The sequence below is a fragment of the Anabrus simplex genome, chromosome 1, assembly GCF_040414725.1.
Source record: "Anabrus simplex isolate iqAnaSimp1 chromosome 1, ASM4041472v1, whole genome shotgun sequence".
NCBI lineage: Eukaryota > Metazoa > Arthropoda > Insecta > Orthoptera > Tettigoniidae > Anabrus > Anabrus simplex.
Window position 1 is genome coordinate 1164763840 of NC_090265.1, and position 20414 is coordinate 1164784253.

Consider the following 20414-nt stretch of genomic DNA (forward strand, 5'->3'; position numbering starts at 1 on the left):
CACCACCTCATCAACATTTTTTGTAGACCTCCGGCTGACAGCACCAACAAGAGGACATCATCCGCAAAAATCAGGCCCGGAACCTCTTGCTTCCCTGACACAGGACAATTACATCGTTATTGTTCGGAGTTCACGTAAAACTGGAGTTCCTCTGTCTTTGACCACGCAACAGTGACTTAAAACTACTAACTTGCTGTTTAACATCCATCCTGATTCAAAAATTCAAAGCCCCATTCAGTGGCGTCCACTGGACTTCTACTGGGTCTCGCACTTATTTGTGGTATTACCTTCCCTATCAACTGTTGTTCCCTTCCTAATCCTCTGATATTAGAGAGACTTAGATTTTCTGGTCTCTGAAAGTTCTTTTCTTTCTTTATGTGATATGTTCATTCCTTCTTATTCTTCTTATTTCTTCTATAGTTAGTGCAAATAGGATTTGATAATCCGGTTATTTTGACTCTCAAATCAACAAATTATATGAGTTTGTACACAGATTTGTTTTTAGAATTATTACATGTATTCCATCACAAACATCATCAAAGTTTCATTGGGGGTTTCACTTTCTTCAGGAATGGCTTTTTGTGTGAACAAGTCCCTGGTTGCTTTTGTGAAAAGGACAAATTTCGGTGATGAGCAAAAGAGGTTTATGACCCTTTTCTTACAAAGTGGTTACGTCAGATGATACCCGGCAGGTAGCAGCAACAGCACAGCCTCACGTAATCTCAAAAGTTACTTCTCTGCACGACGGTTGTTCTTGTAAAGATCGCCTCAGTTACAAGCAAGAGCTAATGAAAATAATGATGACCCTGCCTTCTGAAACGAGCCAATAATAACAACAATGTCAATAATAACAACAATGCTATCGAGAGCAGGACTCTTTGGAGCTCAAATACTGAATTCCCGCCTGGTGGTTAATGGAATACGACTGATGTATGACCCCGCTAATTATACTGACCTGGAAGAAATTGTGTGTGTAAACGGGCTGCTAACTACATCGAACGATCTTTCTCTTCTTTAGAGAGCTATCTTTAGCAGCAAATTGGTGGACACATTGTTCGCTATTAGAGCATGTGCCAGAGTTTGTTGAATATAATCCAAAGGACTAGTCATGGCACAGAGTACTGTGTGGAATGTGCCAGTTTGGCCATATTTTTATTGGCAGCTTATATTTTCTATTAATAATTGCTATCCTGAAAGAACGCCACCATAAGCATTGTACACGTAATCTGATCTTCAAATGTTTTCTTTTGTTTCAGGGGTTTTGGGAAGCAGGGATACCAATGCCAATGTAAGTACTGGTAGAATATTTTCCTAATGGTACTTAGCCACATAATATTTATTTAGCATTCTAAAATTAACTGTTCGTAAAAATACAGTTCTAAATTGTATACAGTGTAGGTGTTCTATGTTATATAACATTGTCTATATTCAAACAAGCAAGTCACTCAGAGAAAAAGGTTCTGTATTGTAGAGTCATAAAGACAAGAATATTGTTATACAGAAACTGTGCCAACACTTACCCAAAATCTTATCTAATACGAGGGTGGTTCAGTTCATAAGTTTCCGTTTGCTGTAACATTTTTATTTCTCAATATACGCGTTTAATGTCTGTATGCCCAGATGTAAGTTCCACCAGCGTCGAGGCATTTACTCCAACGCTGCATCAATTTTTCGAACTCTTCTGCAAACTTTAAACACCGCCCTCACGGTGGCCTGGCTCTCAGCATCAGTTTGAAAAACCATCTTTAACTATGTCCCTGAATTTCGTCAAAAAGGCCAATTTCTCCTTCAGCGAACATTTTGCGCCATCTTGTCACAATTTGCACAAACATCACTGAATCGTTATACAGTACAAAACAACGAGTTTCTTGCGGACTTTGTTGAGTGTGTAGCCATTTGAAACGGATCATAGCATCCAATTCTTCCCGATACCATGTCTTCAGAACACGAGCTTCTGCCATAATTAAATACTGTATCTTACTGGTGCAAATCCGATTTTTTCCCATTACGCCTTTGTTGAGAGCTTCACAGCGGTTACTACTACTACTACTACTACTAAAATGATTCCATTCCTCCCCTGAAGGGGGACGGTGGCGCCGTCTCTCAGGCCGGAAGATTTGTTGCGGTGAAAGAGATGCACGGAGAAGGTGAGGGGGTTGGCGGCCGTGGCCTATACTAGGAAGTGCCCCGGCATTCGCCTTAGTGCGCGAGAATGGAAAAGCATGGAAAACCATCCTCAGGACAGCCGAAAATGGGGACTTGCCGTGAGGTCCAGCCCTTTCCCGTCCCTCGAATACAGAGGCGTAGAGCCACGGTAGAGCCGTGGCTACCCCTCCTCTACTCGGGTGGCCAGTCACAATGCAGAGCTGTCGAGCCACGGACTAGCTGTGGCCATTTGTCGATCGAAACCCGCTCTGCATCTACCGACTCGCAGCGGTTACGCGTTCATTTCTGCACATTAACTGACTACTGTTAATTGTAGGGGAAAAATTACGCTAGATAAGCTTGTACACTCAATAGCACAAAAATAGGCCGTCGCAGAAGATGAATTTCGTTCAAAATCCTCTTGTTTGAAATAGGAAGGCATATTGTGCCGGTGATAGGATTCCAAGTATCAACTCTTCGGCCACCGGCTGTCCACAGATGGCGAGAATGTATAAAATTAAATATTTCTTGCCAGCCGATCTTTGTACGGCTGAGTATACATCATTACTTCGCTACCTTTTTAACCATGTTCACACAGAAGGGAAATATTAATATTAAAAGAACTATATTGTACTCTCAAAGAGACATACAACTTTGCACGGGAAGAGTCTGATTACGTTTCGAGTACTTGTGACCATTAACGAATAGCAAATGTTACACATGATCAATACAGGGTAGCGTACCCTGTATAATATTAGAATCTTTAAGAACAATCTATTTTGAAGAAATAAATGAGAAAATACGCAATGTGATTGGCGACAATTTCGGCGATATGAACTTCTATTAGTCTACTTGAAACATGTTTCAATTAATCACCATTGATCTGCATTTTGGGCAGTCTCCCAGGTGGCAGATTTCCTATTAGTTGTTTACCTAGCGTTTTCTTAAATAATTTAACAAGAATTTGGAAATTTATGGAACATCTCCGTTGGTAAATTATTCAAATCCATAACTCCCCTTTTTATAAACGAATATTTTCCCTAATTTGCCCTTTTGAACTGAAATGAAATGGCGTATGGCTTTTAGTGCTGGGAGTGTCCGAAGACATGTTCGGCTCGCCAGATGCAGGTCTTTCGATTTGACTCCCGTAGGCGACCTGAGCGTAGTAATGAGGATGAAATGATGATGAAGACAACACATACACCCAGCCCCCGTGCCAGCGAAATTAACCAATGATGGTTAAAAATTCCCGACCCTACCGGGAATCGAACCCGGGACCCCTGTGACCAAAGGCCAGCACGCTAACCATTTAGCCATGGAGCCGGACCCTTTTGAAGTATCCCCGCTATAGGATGATAGTAAGCCGGGAAGTATGGTCTAATATACTTCTACTGTTTGTCAATTACAGTTCATCGAACACTCATCGTGTTGCATTGCCTCTACCAAGCGGCAGCTACCACCACTGCTGTGACGTTTTTCTTGCCCTCTTACACGAGGTGAACTCATGAGCAGTCTGCCCGAGGTCTCGCACACACCCATATTCATATTCATACTGTCCATTGAACTTCGACTGAGTTTTAGCAAATAGCTACTTGCTATTACTAAGGACTGACTGTTGATCTAGTGAACTGGACTGTAAATCTTCACCTTATCATCATCGTTATCACTCCCTTGCTTTTTGCTATAGAAGAGCGACCCTGCACAGATGTGGTAAACGTAGAATCTTGTCAGATGAAGGGAACGGGTTGAAACAGTTGTAACCTTGAGGAAGTTTTATTGTGTGCTTTCCGAAGTATATAATGTGAGGACCTGATTCTAGGTTTGGATTATCGGTAGTCCTCAAAAGGATTATTGTAGTGAAGAGGTTAATACGATGGCCATTCAACGATTGCCTCCCTTATTCATTGAGGTACGAAACCTGTCAGGCTGCGGAACTAGGCCTCATTGTCCGCTCTAGTTGCACAAGTGTTCTAACCGTCGTGTGACTCTTCGAGAAGTAGCAGAAGAATGTAACATCTCGATACGATCATGTCATGAAATTCTCATGTCAAAATTAGAAATCTGTTGGAAACATTCGAAGCTCGTTCCACAACTCCTTACTGAGGATCAGAGAGACCTCCGAGTTTCCAACTATCAGGAATTTTCATATTGCTCTAATAAAAACTATAACTTTATAAAGATAATCAAAAGTAGTGATGAAACATGGGTTTATGGATGCGACACTGAAACGAAAATACAATCACAGTGGTGTGGAGAAAAATCGCCGCAACCGAAGAAAGCGCGGTAGATGGATGTGTTGTAGATGGTCTTCTTTTGACGTCAGCTATGTTGCTGTGTTGTGCACCATGAACTACTACCTGAGGGCAAATGGCGAACCGCTTGTATTCTCTCCAATTCTTGAGACGGTTGAGAGAAAATATCAGAAGAAAAGGATTGGAGAAACAACTCCTTGAGCCTCCACCAAGACACGCGTCAGCTCACACATCACTGTTGATTTGTGAGTTTTGGACGAACATGGACACAACTGTACTTCTTATCTGTACCTGATATAGCCCCAGAAGACTTTTATTCTATTTCTCAAAGTGAAATTCGGCACGAAGCACGACAATTTCAGTCAATTAGATATCAAACGAAAATTGCAGGCGGGAAGGCTTGGCTTTTACGACTCGACGCATGTGAGGCACGAGGTACGTGGCCTGCTAAGCGTTCTACTTTCGCAATGGCTTAGCGATGCTTTAGGGTTTCTCACAATGTGAAGTCACGTTCCGTCCAATGGATCTAGCCACCTGCGTGCTACTCTAGGAAGAGAACGCCAGTGATGAAGAGGACATTCTCCTGCGCCTTTCTAGTGGGGTAGTGGAGGTGGTGCTAGTGGTGGTGTTTTAAGATGAAGTACAACAGGGTAACCATCTTCTAGTAACGCTAATCGGAGGAAGTAAAGGGAAGAGGTCCAACTATTGATGGGAGTATCGAATGAAAACTACCGAATTATTCGATAGTCGTCAACTACCGTTACATCAGATTATTTCCGTTTCCATTCGGTTTTTCATTCGGATCGCAAATTCCAATTGTTTCCAGTAATCAGCGCTTAAATTAACCTCCACTTTCGTTATGGAGTGAAGTTAGTCAACAAAAGAAACATGCTGTAAAAATCGGTAGTATAATACAACAATCCACATTTCGGTAGTTACTAGCAAATGACTTATTACTAGTACTACCGCAGTACAAAACGTATAGGCCTATTACTACTTTATAACTGATTTCAAACCGAATGAAAAGTATCGAATGTTTTCACTCGATAGTCACGCTCCACAATCGGTAGTCTACCGATAGTTTAAAACATTCGATATTCCCATCACTAGGTCCAACCATTCGAAAAATGGTATCGGTAAAAGAAAGAGAAGGGTCACGAAGGGCATGGAAGACTCCGTAAGGCCTCATAAACCTAATACCGTCGAGATTGGGAGAGCAAAACGAGTTAACCAACGGAAGTCAGAAAGAGATGAGCCTGGTAGAAGTGGAAGTACCGTGCATATAATCTGACACCCTCACCTACAGGGAGCTTTGTTAAAACGCCATCCACTAACAGACAGTGAAACTAAACTCATAATTTACCTGAGTATCGAGGGACCTTTTCCGCAGTATTCTGCATGTCATAAAATACGTGTATATTAGCAAAGACCCGAGTCACGGATATAGAAGAACCATTTCATTGGGTAAATTCGACTTGTTAATGAGTTTCTCGTCCATTTCATCAGTAAAAATCATCTTGACTCGATGCAGAATAGAGACCACTTGTCGAAGCCTCTCACAAATCTGGCGGAATTAATCTGTGCGAGGGGACGCAGCAAAGTATCTCAGCGAACATGCGCAGACCACGCACCGCGTAACTTCAAAATGTTTTCTCCATAGCTACTGTAGTTCGAATATGTGCAAAGCGTTTACGTACCCTGCGCCTCGCATACATCAAGTCACAAAAAACAAACCTGAACTGCACGCAATCCCCCAGATTGCCTACCAAGACTGCTTCCGTAAGTGGAAACAGTGCTGGGAACGTTGTATTAGAGAAGTCTCCCGAAGATTCAAAGTTGGGTTAATTTCTGAACATGTCTTGTGTTCTTAGAGTGCTGTAGGTAAAGTTCCCAATTTTCATTCTCGTTTTACAGGCGAATATTTTCCGTGATGTGCTTTTCTGTGTTTGTTTATTTCTAAAAATATCTGTCCTAGTGAAGTAACAAGTATTTATACTTTTGTAAAGGCTCTGGACAGTACATGGCACATCAGCGTGTTTATTCCTTTCGAACCCCAGCTCTTTAGTTCTCTATCATACTAGACGGTTCCGAAGGTCTAGGAATACATAGGAATGAAGAATATTGGTGGAAATTTCCCTTTCCTCTGTTGCTTCTAAAATAAAAGTTTGTAACATATAACTGATCCGCTCGCACGGTCTAGAGTTTGCGGGCCTACTTCTTAAACAGAGGTCCCGGGTGTGCTTCCCTGTATCTGAGGGCTGGATCGAGGATAACTCAGCCTACGTGACAACCAGTGAGGAGCTATCTGACTGTGAAATAGCGTCCCTGGTCTAGAAAACCAAGAATAACAGCTGAGAGGATTCGTTACGCCGACTATGTGTCCTCTCATAATTTGCAGGCGTTCGGGTTCAGCAGTGGACACTGAAGCGCCGTGAGGTTTTGTTTGTATTAAATTACTGAGCATACCTCGTGGTGTAGGGGTAAAGCGTTCTTTTATTCGGAGCTCGATATCTGGCTCGTCCAATGATGTTAATTCTCGACCTGTGATTACTCAAGCTGAGCAGCAGCCTGGTATGAGATGCAGAGGACGCAAACAAGAAACCCAGTCAATACGGTCAACGAAAATTCGTTACGCTGACATTTAATATTCTAATATCTGCAGGCCATCTGTTTGGACAGCAGTCATCTTGGGAGAGTAGGATTCTTCATGAGCTGTATGTTTCACAGGCTTATATTTTAATAACTATCTAAAGAATGGGTAGGGGCTGTGACTTCTCGCAACAGCAGTATTACGGGAAATATCTAGAAGGCTTGTACTTTCGTATTTTCATTTTTCAGGTCGTGTAAACCAACTTTTCGAAACCATGACAAAATGCGAAACATACTAAAAATGCTAAAATTGTACTGAAGTACGATATAAGTGCAAAATTAACGATTTCTTCAAATAAACTGTTAGGATTTTATTCTTCTTTAACTTAAACCGAGGAGTTTGTGCACCAACCATGTGGCCGCAGGGTTGGGTCACGTAGCAATCAGCTTGCATTCGGGAGATAGTGGGTTCAAACCCCATTGTCGCCTTCCCTGAAGATGGTTTCCCGTGGTTTCCCAATTTCATACCAGGCTAATGCTGGGGCTGTACCATAATCAAGGCCACGGTCGCTTCCTTCCCATTTCTAGCCTTTCCTATCCCATCGTCGCCATAAGACCTATGTGTGTCGGTGCGACGTAACGGAAACTGGAAAAACAAAGACTTTGTGCGCCCTTAAACTGCTTGCCCAAGCTATTGGCTGTTAAGCTCAGATACCGACGGTTTGACCAAGCAGTTTTGCAATGTATTTGGAGTTCTACTAAGGTTGTAGATACTGAAATATTCTTCACTAGATACAACTTAATTGTAAGTGATAGGAGAACACGAATGACAGAAGTTAATTTTGTATATTTTATTTTCTTTATTACGATTTAACATCTATTACAAATATTCTGTCACGCTTTGTCAATTGAAATGTATGTTTTTCTTAATGTTATTATGCTGTATGCATCTCTGTTTTACCATTGACCCCTCTCTGTTGACGCTGCAGCCCTGATGAGCCTTGGCCTATCAAGTAACCCTTGCTTAGTCCGAAGACCTGCAGATTACGAGGTGATGCTTGGTCAGCGCTAGATGAATCTTATCGGCCGTTATCCTTGGCCTTCCAGACAGGTGTCGCTCTCTTACCGTCAGATAGCTCCTCAATTGTAGGTAATCTAATCACATTGATTGATTGGACCTCGATCCAGCTCTTAGATGCAGGTAAAAATCCCTGACCTGGCAGGAAATCAAAAGTTGGGCCTCCGGCCAAGAGGCATGCACGTTACCTCTAGAACAGTGGTATTCAAAATTTTTGGTTGGCGTACCCCCAAAATCCAATCGTTTTACCTTCGTACCCCCGAAGTACGAGTCTACTGCGATTATACCAGAAAAAAAAATATTTTTACTGGATACCAAATTCTATTATCTATAATTATCACCATCATCATCATCATCATCATCATCATCATCTTCCGCAGCTTATCCCGCTTGCTCAGCGTTCCTGCACGCACTGAGGCACGAAAGAGTTGTGGCCGGGGATTTAAGGTCCCATGCCCTTCCTGACACCATGGCATTTTCAACTGAAAATCCCATCCCAGCAGCACCAAGAATCAAACGACGGTCGCTTGGATGACAGGCAAACAACTAACCCAATACACCACTGTGTTCTCCAGTAATAACAATAATGTATTGTATATAGTCATCACTGGGCAGATATCCGGCTCCATGGCTAAATGGTTAGCGCGCTGGCCTTTGGTCACAGGGGTCCCGGGTTCGAGTCCCAGCGGGGTCGGGAATTTTAACCATCATTGGTTAATTTCTCTGGCACGGGGGCTTGGTATATGTGTCGTCTTCATCATCATTTCATCCCCATCACGACGCGCAGGTCACCTCCGGGTGTCAAATCAAAAGACCTGCATCTGGGGAGCCGAACATGTGCTCGGAGACTCCCGGCACTAAAAGCCATACGCAATTTCATTTCACTGGGCAGATGAAACCTCGTAACTCCTTCGGAGTAAAGTTTACAGAAGAAGCCCAGAACTGAGTGGTCAGCAAGGGCTGAAGAACAGTTCCTGGCATTTTAGTGCTTGATGATAGCACAATTATTTTTGTTTGCTAGTGGCTTTACGTCACACCGACACAGATAGGCTTTATGGCGACGATGGGATAGAAAAGGGAAGGAAGCGGCCGTGGCCTTAATTAAGGTACAGCCCCAGCATTTTCCTGGTGTGAAAATGGGAAACCACAGAAAACCATCTTCAGGGCTGCCGATAGCGGGATTTGAGCTTGCTGTCTCCCGGATGCAAGCTCACAGCTGCGCGCCCCTAACCGCACGGTCAACTCGCCCGGTAGCCGAATTATTCGACCATAGGAGTCTTCTGTTCCCTTACGGCAAGCTTAAGTTTATTTCGTGAATGTAATTATGAGGTTTTCGTTGCATAGCAGCGATATAAATCTTCTTCTTCTTCTTCTTCTTCTTCTTCTTAATCTGTTTATTGTCCAGGGTTGGCTTTTCCCTCGGACTTAGCGAGGGATCCCACCTCTACCGCCTCAAGGGCAGTGTCCTGGAGCTTCAGACATCGGATCGGGGGATACAACTGGGGAGAATGATCAGTACCTCGCCCAGGCGGCCTCACCTGCTATACTGAACAGGGGCCTTGGTGGGGGATGGGAAGATTCGAAGGGATAGACAAGGAAGAGGGAAGGAAGCGGCCGTGGCCTTAAGTTAGGTACCATCCCGGCATTTGCCTGGAGGAGAAGTGGGAAACCACGGAAAACCACTTCCAGGATGGATGAGGTGGAAATCGAACCCACCTCTACTCAGTTGCCCTCCCGAGGCTGAGTGGACCCCGTTCCAGCCCTCGTACCACTTTTCAAATTTCGTGGCAGAGCCGGGAATCGAACCCGGCCCTCCGGGGGTGGCAGCTAATCACACTAACCACTACACCACAGAGGCGGACAGCGATATAAACACGAGTATTATTAATGCAACAATTACTCTTGTACTATAATATACATTGCTACTGAAAAACTGAAGTGAATGAGTGGACTTCGAAACACAAATTTTAAAAACAGCAATGCAGCATTAGTAAGCATTTTTACATATCTAGACAATGGGAGGTGCAAACTAACAGTTAGAAGCTGTGATAAATTTGCGTAACTCTTGAGACGATGTCGCGTACCACACTTTGAATACCACTGCTCTAGACCACGGCACCGACATGTTACTATCAGCTCTATGCAAATGCGGTCTAAATTTCACATTAATATATAAAATATATTTTAAAGTTGCTTTACGACACAGATAGGTCTAATGGCGACGATGGGATAGGAAAGGGCTAGGAGTGGGAAGGAAGCGGCCGCAGTCTTAATTAAGGTACAGCCCCAGCATTTATCTGGTGTGAAAATGGGAAACCACAGAAAACCATTTTCAGGGCTGCCGGGAGTGGGGTTCGAACACAATCTCTCGAATGCAAGTTCACAGTTTCGCGCCCCTAACCGTACGGCCAACTCGCTTGGTACATTAATATTATAAAAAAAAAACCATTACCTACTTATAAGAATTAACTCAAATTCTACATTATTCTTCAGAATGCCTATAAAGACTACAAAATCCTAAATATACAAAACAAACTGATAAATTTCTGATTATGAAACGACGAAAATTACCACATCTAATTATTATCTATGTAGTATACTATATCTTTATTGGCCTATGATTAATGTAAATATATATGGCAATACAGTCCATTGCTGCAGGATAGCAAGACCAAATAATGGTAGAGGTTGCATTAAAATGTTCAAATTTTTGTGAAATAATGATAAGCATTCCTTTGCTAATGCTGTAATATAGGTCTAGCTATTGTACTGAGTACGCTCACTGAACATGGTTTACACGGTTTCCATTCTTCATTATGGTAAATGTTTTATATGTTATAAGAGTACACTGACGGAGCATTTCGTGTTGTAGCATGCCAGACAGCCGTTCACAAGAAGTGCCACGACAAGTTTCTCGGGAAGTGTCCAGGCTCGGGTCGGGAGTCCGAGAGCACCATTGTGAGTATTATACTAGTTCCTTCCTTCGTTCGTGTATTTTGTCTTTCTTTATTGCTTTCTTTCTTTCTTTCTTTCTTTCTTTCTTTCTTTCTTTCTTTCTTTGTTCGGTCGTGCCGTCCTTCCTCTCTTCTTCGTTCGCATCTTTCTTCCTCTCTTCCTCTTTATCTCTTCTTCATTCATGCATACCTTTCTCTCTTCATTCATTCGTATCTTCATATCTTTCTCTTTTCTTCATACATGTCTTCTTTCCTGTCTTCTTTCTTTCTTTTCTTTCTTTCTTTCTTTCTTTCTTTCTTTCTTTCTTTCTTTTTTCTTTACACTGTCCTTATTTTTCATCTTGACTATATATCAAGGGTCAGGGGAAAAACCAGGTAAGTCAACTTCCTTCAGAACTCAGAAAAACGAAATTTTTATTTCAAAACGTTACTAGATAACAAATAAAAAGTTATAAAAGAATATGCCTCGATTAATTGAAGTTCGGAATGTAGTAAAGTGCATTAAGCTTGGTCTGATTTCCCAGTTTCTCACGGCTATTTACAAGTTTCTCCCCTGACCTTTCATATATTATTGTTTAACCCCATACAAAGCTTTTTTCGAGTTTTTCAGGTTGAGAAACCAATATCCTACACACATCGTCATTTTCATTTTAGTTACAAAATTCACAAAATTATACAAAAGTCAGTAATTTTCAGTTACCACACTTCATCTACAAGTACAGTGTTCTTTCGTCTTGGTGACTGAATTCAAAATAAATACCTGTGTAGCTGAAGAAACCTGGGAAGACCCGGTAAAATCTTGCAAATGCTCCAATCTTAATAAATAAAATTAGAGACATTAAGAAAAATATTGCATTGGAGGCATTAATGTGTATTGAGAAACTTTCACATTCTGTAACACATTTGTACAGAGCGAACCATGTAACCGTTTACAATACTCATGACAGCTTTTCAACCAATAACAGCAAACGTGTGCAATCTATTTTGAATTACAGAGCGACTGTGGGAGATCCCTCAGAACAAATATGAAAAAAATGTCTCTCCACCTCATTCATACACAACTGTAATTATCGCACCGAATTCCGTGATGATCTTCGAAGTACATCCTCGTCAATGTTACTGATTTCATTCCTAATTGCTTAACGGAGTTCAGCAAGTGACCGCGGTATATTCGCGTGTACTCTGTCCTTCAAGTAGCCCCATAAGAAGAGCAAACGGGTTGGGTTAGATGATCTGGAGGGCCATTTCTTTTAGATTAGTCGATCACCGAAGAAGTTGGCTGCAAGTTCCATGGAATCAGACGTATGACATGTTGCACCATCTTGCTAGAAATAGCCTTCTGTCAGTTCAGTGCCATCCTGTTGTTCCACGAATTAATTGAACATGTGCCCATAAACCTTAGTGGTTACCATATTGTCGTAGAAAATGGACCAAAAATTCTGGTAGCTGATACCGCGCACCAGACTCCAAACTTTTCAGAATGCAGTGGTGTGTCGGGGATGATACTCGGATTTTCAGTAGCCGAAGATGTGTTGATTTGTGCGCTGAAAGGTGGAATCATGCCTTATTCATAAAGTAAGTCATGGAGAGAATGTCTGGAGTTGAACTAAGAAGAGCGTGAAACCATTGAGTTCGCTTTTTCACGTCCGGTTCTTTCAATTCCTGCACTGCATGCACACTTATGTAAGAGGAAAACCATAGAACCACTTCTGCTATTGCCAGGAATTTAATTCTAACTCAGTTCTAATCTTAGGGGATGCACCGCGTCTTCTCCCCATCTGGCTTTTATGAAAGTTAGTAATGAGGCGACCGGGCGAGTTGGCCGTGCGCATAGAGGCGCGCGGCTGTGAGCTTGCATCCGGGAGATCGTGGGTTCGAGCCCTACTGTCGGCAGCCCTGAAGATGGTTTTCCGTGGTTTCCCATTTTCACACCAGGTAAATGCTGGGGCTGTACCTTAATTAAGGCCACGGCCGCTTCCTTCCAACTCCTAGGCCTTTCACATCCCATCGTCGCCACAAGACCTATCTGTGTCGGTGCGACGTAAACTAGCAAAAAAAAAAGTAATGAGGCGTGCATTCAGATAAAATCCGTGAAGTTGCTTGGTTAGAGCTCTTTCTATCTCGAATTTTGAAAGAAAAACTTTGTAAGTGTCTTTGGGATCAGTGCTGATGAACTCGTGGACAGGGATCTAAAAGCTCTCAGCGGTTCTGTTCTCATTGTGAGACGTCATCTATACTCATCAGAATAAGATCAACTGTTCTAAAGTCCAAATAATACAAGTTTTGTAGGAATTAATTATGGGTTGTAGATGTAGTTCTACACGAATATTCCGTTTCAGATACTCAAGTTTCGACTTAATTAAAAGTCATCTCTGCATCCGGGAGATAGTAAGTTCGAATCCCACTGTCAGCAGCCCTGAAAATGGTTTACCGTGGTTTTCCATTTTAACACCAGGCAAATGCTGGGGCTGTACCTTAATTAAGGCCACGGCCGCTTCCTTCCAACTCCTAGGCAACCATAAGGCCTATCTGTGTCGGTGCGAGGTAAAGCCCCTAGCAAACAAAAAAAGTCATCTCCAGCCTATAAATACAACAAAAATTATGCTAAGTTTTGTTCCATAAATGCAGACTCTATAGATTAGTCTTACAAACTAAGGTGCATTTGAATATCAAACGTAAAGTAAGAAACATATGTTTTTAAATCCCTGGACAAATCTTCTGTAGTGTGAACGTTAGACGACATCAAAAGTTACAGATAAATGACAACCGGGTAGTGGAAATGAGTTATGGGATGGAACTGTACAATGTATTAATCACAGAGTGTTCAGGGCAGAAAGTCTCTTGGTTTAAATGCAGTTCTTATTTCTCAAAATTATGAAAAGTAATGATACCGTCAGTAAGGAAAGTAAAAGTGGTGTATACAAATTAAATTGCTGGGACTGCAACTCCGTTTACGTAGGTCAGACAGGACAAAAGAACATATTAGATCATGGAAACCCACAGACTTACAGTTATACAAACACCTCGTAACGAAAAATCATACTTTCAACCCGAATCATCACCGCAAAATTCTTTACAATGAAAACACGGGCTCCATATGAAAACTTTTAGAAATTTTAAAAATACAAGAGTGTGTCAAAAATAATCAAGAGACGGCATAAATGAACAAACTTTCATCCCTGAACACTCTGTGATTAACACATTGTACAGTTCCATCCCATATTTCCGCTACCCGGTTTTCGTTTGTATGCAACTTACGTTGACGTCTAACGGTATTTATGTAACAAAAATTAGCTTGATTCTTTTGTATTTACAGACTGAAGATGACTTTCAATAAAGTCGAAACTGGAGGAGCTGAAAGGGAATATTCGTGATAAAAACTACATCTAAACCCATCATTATGAGTGAATACCTCAATATATCTGCTGCAACCATTATTATGAATTATTTATCAAGTTTTTCTGATAACATTTTAAATATTTTTAGCTTTAAAATTCACTAATTGTTTTTGAAAAATTGTTTAAATTTTTAGGTCTAAATTCACAGTTTTGTTAATTTTCGAGTTCCTTATTTACAAACTATTCCTTTCTTAATCAGCTTTCACTGAATTGTTTATTCCTTCTCTTCGAGTAGCCTCTAGGTGGAGGAAGAATTTATAATTTTAAAAACGGTAAGTCCACTTTCTTTGCAGCTCTCTGAGTTGTGCCATATCGGTAGCCTGTCTTCTGGATCAATCAGTGTGATGATTTGTTTGGTGTGTTTATATGGAGAATAACTGTCTATATTAATGTATTCTCCTAAACGCTACTTGTTGTTTTAATGCCAAATATTCGATTCAATGAATCAACTTCAGGTCTGTATTTTTCACTCTTGCTGAGGAGCGAGCCACTTGTCACCATCGATAAAATTATTGGCCTGGTTGGATCTTCGCACATACCGAATTCTCTTCGAAATGCACAAATTGTTTCAATCAAGGAATTTGCCGAAGAGAGTGCTGCATGTTCTTGTTGTGACTACAAAACCTAGAGAATGGAAACTGGTTAATAATAGCCCCCAATAACCAACAATAGTCAAATGGCAAGGGTACCAATATATCCACTGAGATCATTAAAATCAATTTCAAGTATACACTAGCTTTCGGAGGGAAATTATAACTTATTAAAATTGTAAATGTTAATATGGAGTATGAATAAAATGACCAGTTTTTCCATCTCTCTTTATATATTATGTTTGTTGAGTCCCTAACCCAAAGGCTGATCGGATCCCATCAGTAGACATAGACAGATCACTGCTGAGGCGTAAATTAGTGCAGTAGTTTCCCCATTGCTTTCCTCACTGATCCAGAAGAAGCTTTTACATATTAGTCGGCCAGGTAAGCTAAAATATACTCAGCAACTGACGCAATAAGTGACACTTTCACATCATTGATAACAAGGACTGACTGCATAATGAATGGCATCGCTCGCACCCAGGTCACTTTCATTTTGTCAAGCCAAAGATAAACTGAGACTGCCTAGTGAAAGTAACAAATCTGTTCTAGTCCATACCAGAAGACACTGTAAAACATACCGGAAATGGATATGGGTTTATTTCTCTCGCTAAAATCTCTGTATTCCACAATTATTTGTTGTTCCAGCGAACAGAATGGATAATTACCTCGTTCATTCAAGCCATCTAACTATACTAACTCATTTCAGTACCATAGATCACACTTTCGACTAAACATTAAGAAAATAATGCTTTCTGCTTTAGGTTGACAGATGTCTTCCTCGCCTCTCCGTAAAATATTCTCGCGACATTACACATGCATTTCTCTACATGAAAACCTGGAAATGGAATGTATGCAGTTTACTTGGATTTTGCTGACAGCCCATTTGCACAACGTACAAAGGCTGGTTGGTTCTAACCAAGCAGGCTTGAAAGAGGAACTTGTGCTACGTGTTCACCATTAAGCGTACTATTTTTGCCATAATTCATCCACTTCCCTAGTGAGGTGTAAAATTGCAAGTTTCCAGGAAAGGACCCATTTTCACTCGCGCCTTTAGGTGAGATAGACCTAAGAATGACCATTGGATGTATCAATACAATAACCAGCCAACTCCACTAGTCATAGTTTTGAGGAAAATAAAGGAATATTCGTATAATCGTTGAAAATTCGGGCTTTTCTTGTTCGTGAACCAAAGACAATTAAAATACTATGTATCAGCAAATGCTAGGGGCTTTTCGTCGCACCGACACAGATAGGTCTTATGGCGACGATGGGATAGGAAAGGCCTAGGAGTTGGAAGGAAGCGGCCGTGGCCTTAATTAAGGTACAGCCCCAGCATTTGCCTGGTGTGAAAATGGGAAACCACGGAAAACCATCTTCAGGGCTGCCGTTAGTGGGATTCGAACCTACTATCTCCCGGATGCAAGCTCACAGCCGCGCGCCTCTACGCGCACGGCCAACTCGCCCGGTTATCAGCAAATGAAGTGCAGAGCAAGTGATATAAAACATCTCTCTTATTTGGATCAATTTGTCTATGGTAGGCAATACATGACGCAAGCAGAACATTTCTCACTCTGAAAGAAGAATACCTTAATATACTTGTGAAACACTAACATCTCAAATGCTATTCTGATTCTAGCGCCCTCCTCTAACCCGAACTATAATACTGAAGGTTGATCACAAACCAATGGAAACCAATAAATAACTTTTTTTTTTTTACAATTGGCTTTACGTTGCACCGACACAGATAGGTCTTATGGCGACGATGGGACCGGGAAAGGCTATAAGTGGGAAGGAATCGGCGTGGCCTTAATTAAGATTCAGACCCAGCATTTGCCTGATTTGAAAGTCGGAAATCACTGGCAACAGTGGGGTTCGAAACCACTATATCCCGAATGCAAGCTCACAGCTGTGCGCCCTAGCCGCACGTCTAACTCGCTCGATAAATAACTCTATGACTTAAATTCGATATTTATGATTTGGTTTACTATTGATTACATGATATTATATTATTACCTTTTTCTTTTGCACAAATGCGTGTAATACACTGATAAAATACCTGTGACTATTTCTTGAAGGTTGTAGTAATTTTGCATCTGTCTTTCGGCACAGGCCAGAGCAGTTAGACCTTTTCTTCAAGAGTTCATAAAATGTTTCGGTCTGACAATGGTGTAGTCCTTTCTCTGTCTTGATTTCGAGTTCCTTTTCCTCCTTCGTAATAAGTCTAGGCCATTTTTTTCCATAATGCTTCATTTCTGACAACTACCTTAACATGGTTTGCCAAAAACATATTGAAGGTATTGCTAAAATGCCTGTAGGAGTGATTATAAGACTCTTAAAAGATTTGTTCTCCTTCCTGACGTTTTCATTGCTCAAACTAACATTTCTGTATGCATATATGTATGTATTTGTGTATACCTCATAGTCCCGTTTCTCATAGTAAGTTCACTCACAGAAAATAGTGTTCTCAATTGTCACTTCTGCTACAATGTGATATGCTCCTTAAGAGACTTGTAATACACTGCCTGATCAAAGTATCCGGACACCCCTATGTAATACGGAATTGAACCCTAGATGTCACGAGAGGTGGCCCTGCCAGTATAAAAGGAGGCAGGGAGTATTGTGTTGTCAGTATAGAATCAGTAACAGCAGAATGGATCGGTCAGAAGAGCTCAGTGACTTCGAACGTGGACTAGTCATTGGATGTTACCTGATAACAAATCCATCAGGAACATTTCAACCCTTCTAAATCTTCCCAAGTCAACTGTTGGTGATGTGATTGTGAAGTAGAAATGTGAAGCAACAACCGCAGCTAATCCAAGATTAGGTAGACATCATTTAATGACTATCAGGGACCGTTGAGTATTGCGGAAGGTGGTTGTAAACCATCGCAAGACACCAGTGGAAGGAATCACTCGTGAGTTCCCAAGTGCTACCAGCAGAATAGCCAGCACAATGACTGTGTGTCTGGAGTTAAAAAGAATGGGAAACCATGTTCGAGCTGCTGCTCATAAGCCAAACATTTCTGTAAAAAATGCTAAGTGACGCTTGAGGTGGTGTAGAGAGGGATGCCAATGGACTGTGGGTGACTGGAAACGAGTGATTTGAAGTGATGAAGGGTTTGGGTCTGGCGGATGCCTGGAGAACCTTACCTTCAATCATGTGTTGTGACGACAGTAAAGTACGGAGGTGTTTTCCGTGGTGAGGGTGTGGTTCCTTACTGCGCTTAAGAAAATTCTAAATGCGTGAGAATATGAACACGTTTTAAACCATTGTGTACTGCGTACAGTAGAGAACCAGTTTGTAGACGATGATTGTTGGTATTGGCATGGAAATGCACTCTGTCATAAAGCTGCATCTTTGAGGCAATAGTTTGTAGACAATAACATTCCTAAAATGGACTGGCCTGCCCAGAGTACCGACCTGAACCCAATCGAATCCCTTGGGTGAGTTAGAACGTCGATTTCACTCTAGAACCCAGCATCCAATATTATTACCTTTCCTGGTTTCGGCTCTTGAGGAAGGAGGGGCTGCCATTCCTCCAAAGTCATTTAGTCACCTCAATGAATGTGTCCCCAGCAGAGATAACGCTGTCATAAAGGCGAAGGGTGAACCCTCCCGATATTAATGTCCAATAATAGGAAACTTGACACGGATGAAGTCTCAGATAGGTGTCCGGATACTTTTGATCAGGTAGTGTGTGTGCATGAGAGGTGCTTTCAAATGGTCTGAAAATTGCAAACCATTTGGTGCAATGAAACAGTACGTCCCGGACATATCCGGTTCTTGTGCCGAACAGCTGGTAGAGTCAAGTCTGTAGATCTAAATAGGCTGAATGGATCTTTACTCTTCTTGTAAGGAGTTAAAATATTGGCATCAATATGAATTCTTATCTCCATACAGTATATAAAATTCCTGCCTTTCACAGCAGTGTTGAGAAAAAGAGAACGCTTTAACAGATAAAATTAGCACCATATATAGATTATTGTCTCACATTTACATGAAGAATACAATGAAACTCTAACGACCACGACCTTTGTTTTTACCTCACTAGGGGCTGCACGGTTAGGGTCATGTGCTGTCAGCTTGCATTCGGGACATAGTGGGTTCAACCGCACTGAAGATGGATTTCTATAGTTTCCCATTTTCACACCAGGCAAATGCTAGGTCTGTACCTGAATTAAGATCACACCCGCTTCCTTCCCACTTCTGGACATTTACTATCCTATCGTCACCATAGGACCTGTCTGTGTCGGTGCGAAGTAAAGCAAATAGTAAAGATATAATAATAACGTGACACTGACTTCGTAGAACGGGATGGTGTTAATTAAGGTCATAAGGGTAGTTTGTCCAACGGGACAAGTTTGACTCTATTGAAGTTATACGAAAATATCCTTCATGCAGAATTCTGACCAGCTCAGTCTCAGGAAGAGAGTGTTATATTTCAAAGATTTAACTCATGTTAAACCTGACAGATCCGACTCTTACATTCAATGGTCAGCAGAGTCACCTTCGGTTCAGAAGGCCCCGGTTTCGATTTAATTAATTAATTCCTGTAGTTCAGGGGCTGTCGTCTTGATACTCATCTTCATTTACAAAAGTCTCACACTACCAATACATCCTGGAGTTAGTGTCAGGAAAGACATTACTGGGTGTAATCTATACAAAGTGCCGGCACCAGCTGATTGGGAAAAGGCCAAAAAGAGCAAGAAAAATCCTAATTTATTATTCTTTCTTAAACATAGATGTTTTCCTGTAATGGTAACCTTCTCTGTCGCGATCTATGTCACAGGGACAAAGTTTACATAATGTTGGGATAAATTTATGTTTAGCCATGGTCAGCTGATAGTTTTCTCAATAGCACGCAAATACATAGATATCAAAGTGAAACTCCCGTCTGCAAAATACACTCAGTAGGGTTTATGAGGGATGATCTAATACCTGTTCTGATTATATTCAAATGCCTTTTATGTACCATGAAAGCGTATCAATCCATAAGATATAATAACAAGTCCAAATACATTATGATGTTCGTTTAAAATTTCCAGTTACTTCTCACACATTAATTTTGACTGTCGGAGACAGGCTTACGTACTGATATACTGTAAGGCAAGGGTATATTCTGTCCGAACCTCCGCAAAGGTGTGCCTGAGCCGGAGTTTACGTACGGTAGGATGGCCAGTTCCTTTCCGCTCCTCCATTCCCTTACCCCGCCCCCTCTCAACCAACAACGCATGGCAACCCATCCAAATCTTTACTACGCCCAATGTTGTTTAACTTCGGAGATCTCACGGGATCCGATGTTTCAACACGGTTACGGCCGTTGGCACATACTAATATGGACGTAAGATATTTTTGGCAACAATAACAACAAAAAGGACTTAATAGGGAACATGCATGATCCGGGG

The 20414-nt window shown here is 41.5% G+C and overlaps 1 protein-coding gene across 1 annotated transcript in view; it reads left to right on the forward strand.

The window, feature by feature from the left end:
* The window catches only part of LOC136858363 (putative protein kinase C delta type homolog), a 394811-nt gene that overhangs the window by 281352 nt on the left and 93045 nt on the right, over positions 1-20414 (forward strand). Inside the window, exon 4 of the mRNA XM_068225429.1 lies at positions 1257-1288. Within this exon, the coding sequence (XP_068081530.1) occupies positions 1257-1288 (32 nt within the window). The remainder of the gene's footprint in view (positions 1-1256; positions 1289-20414) is intronic.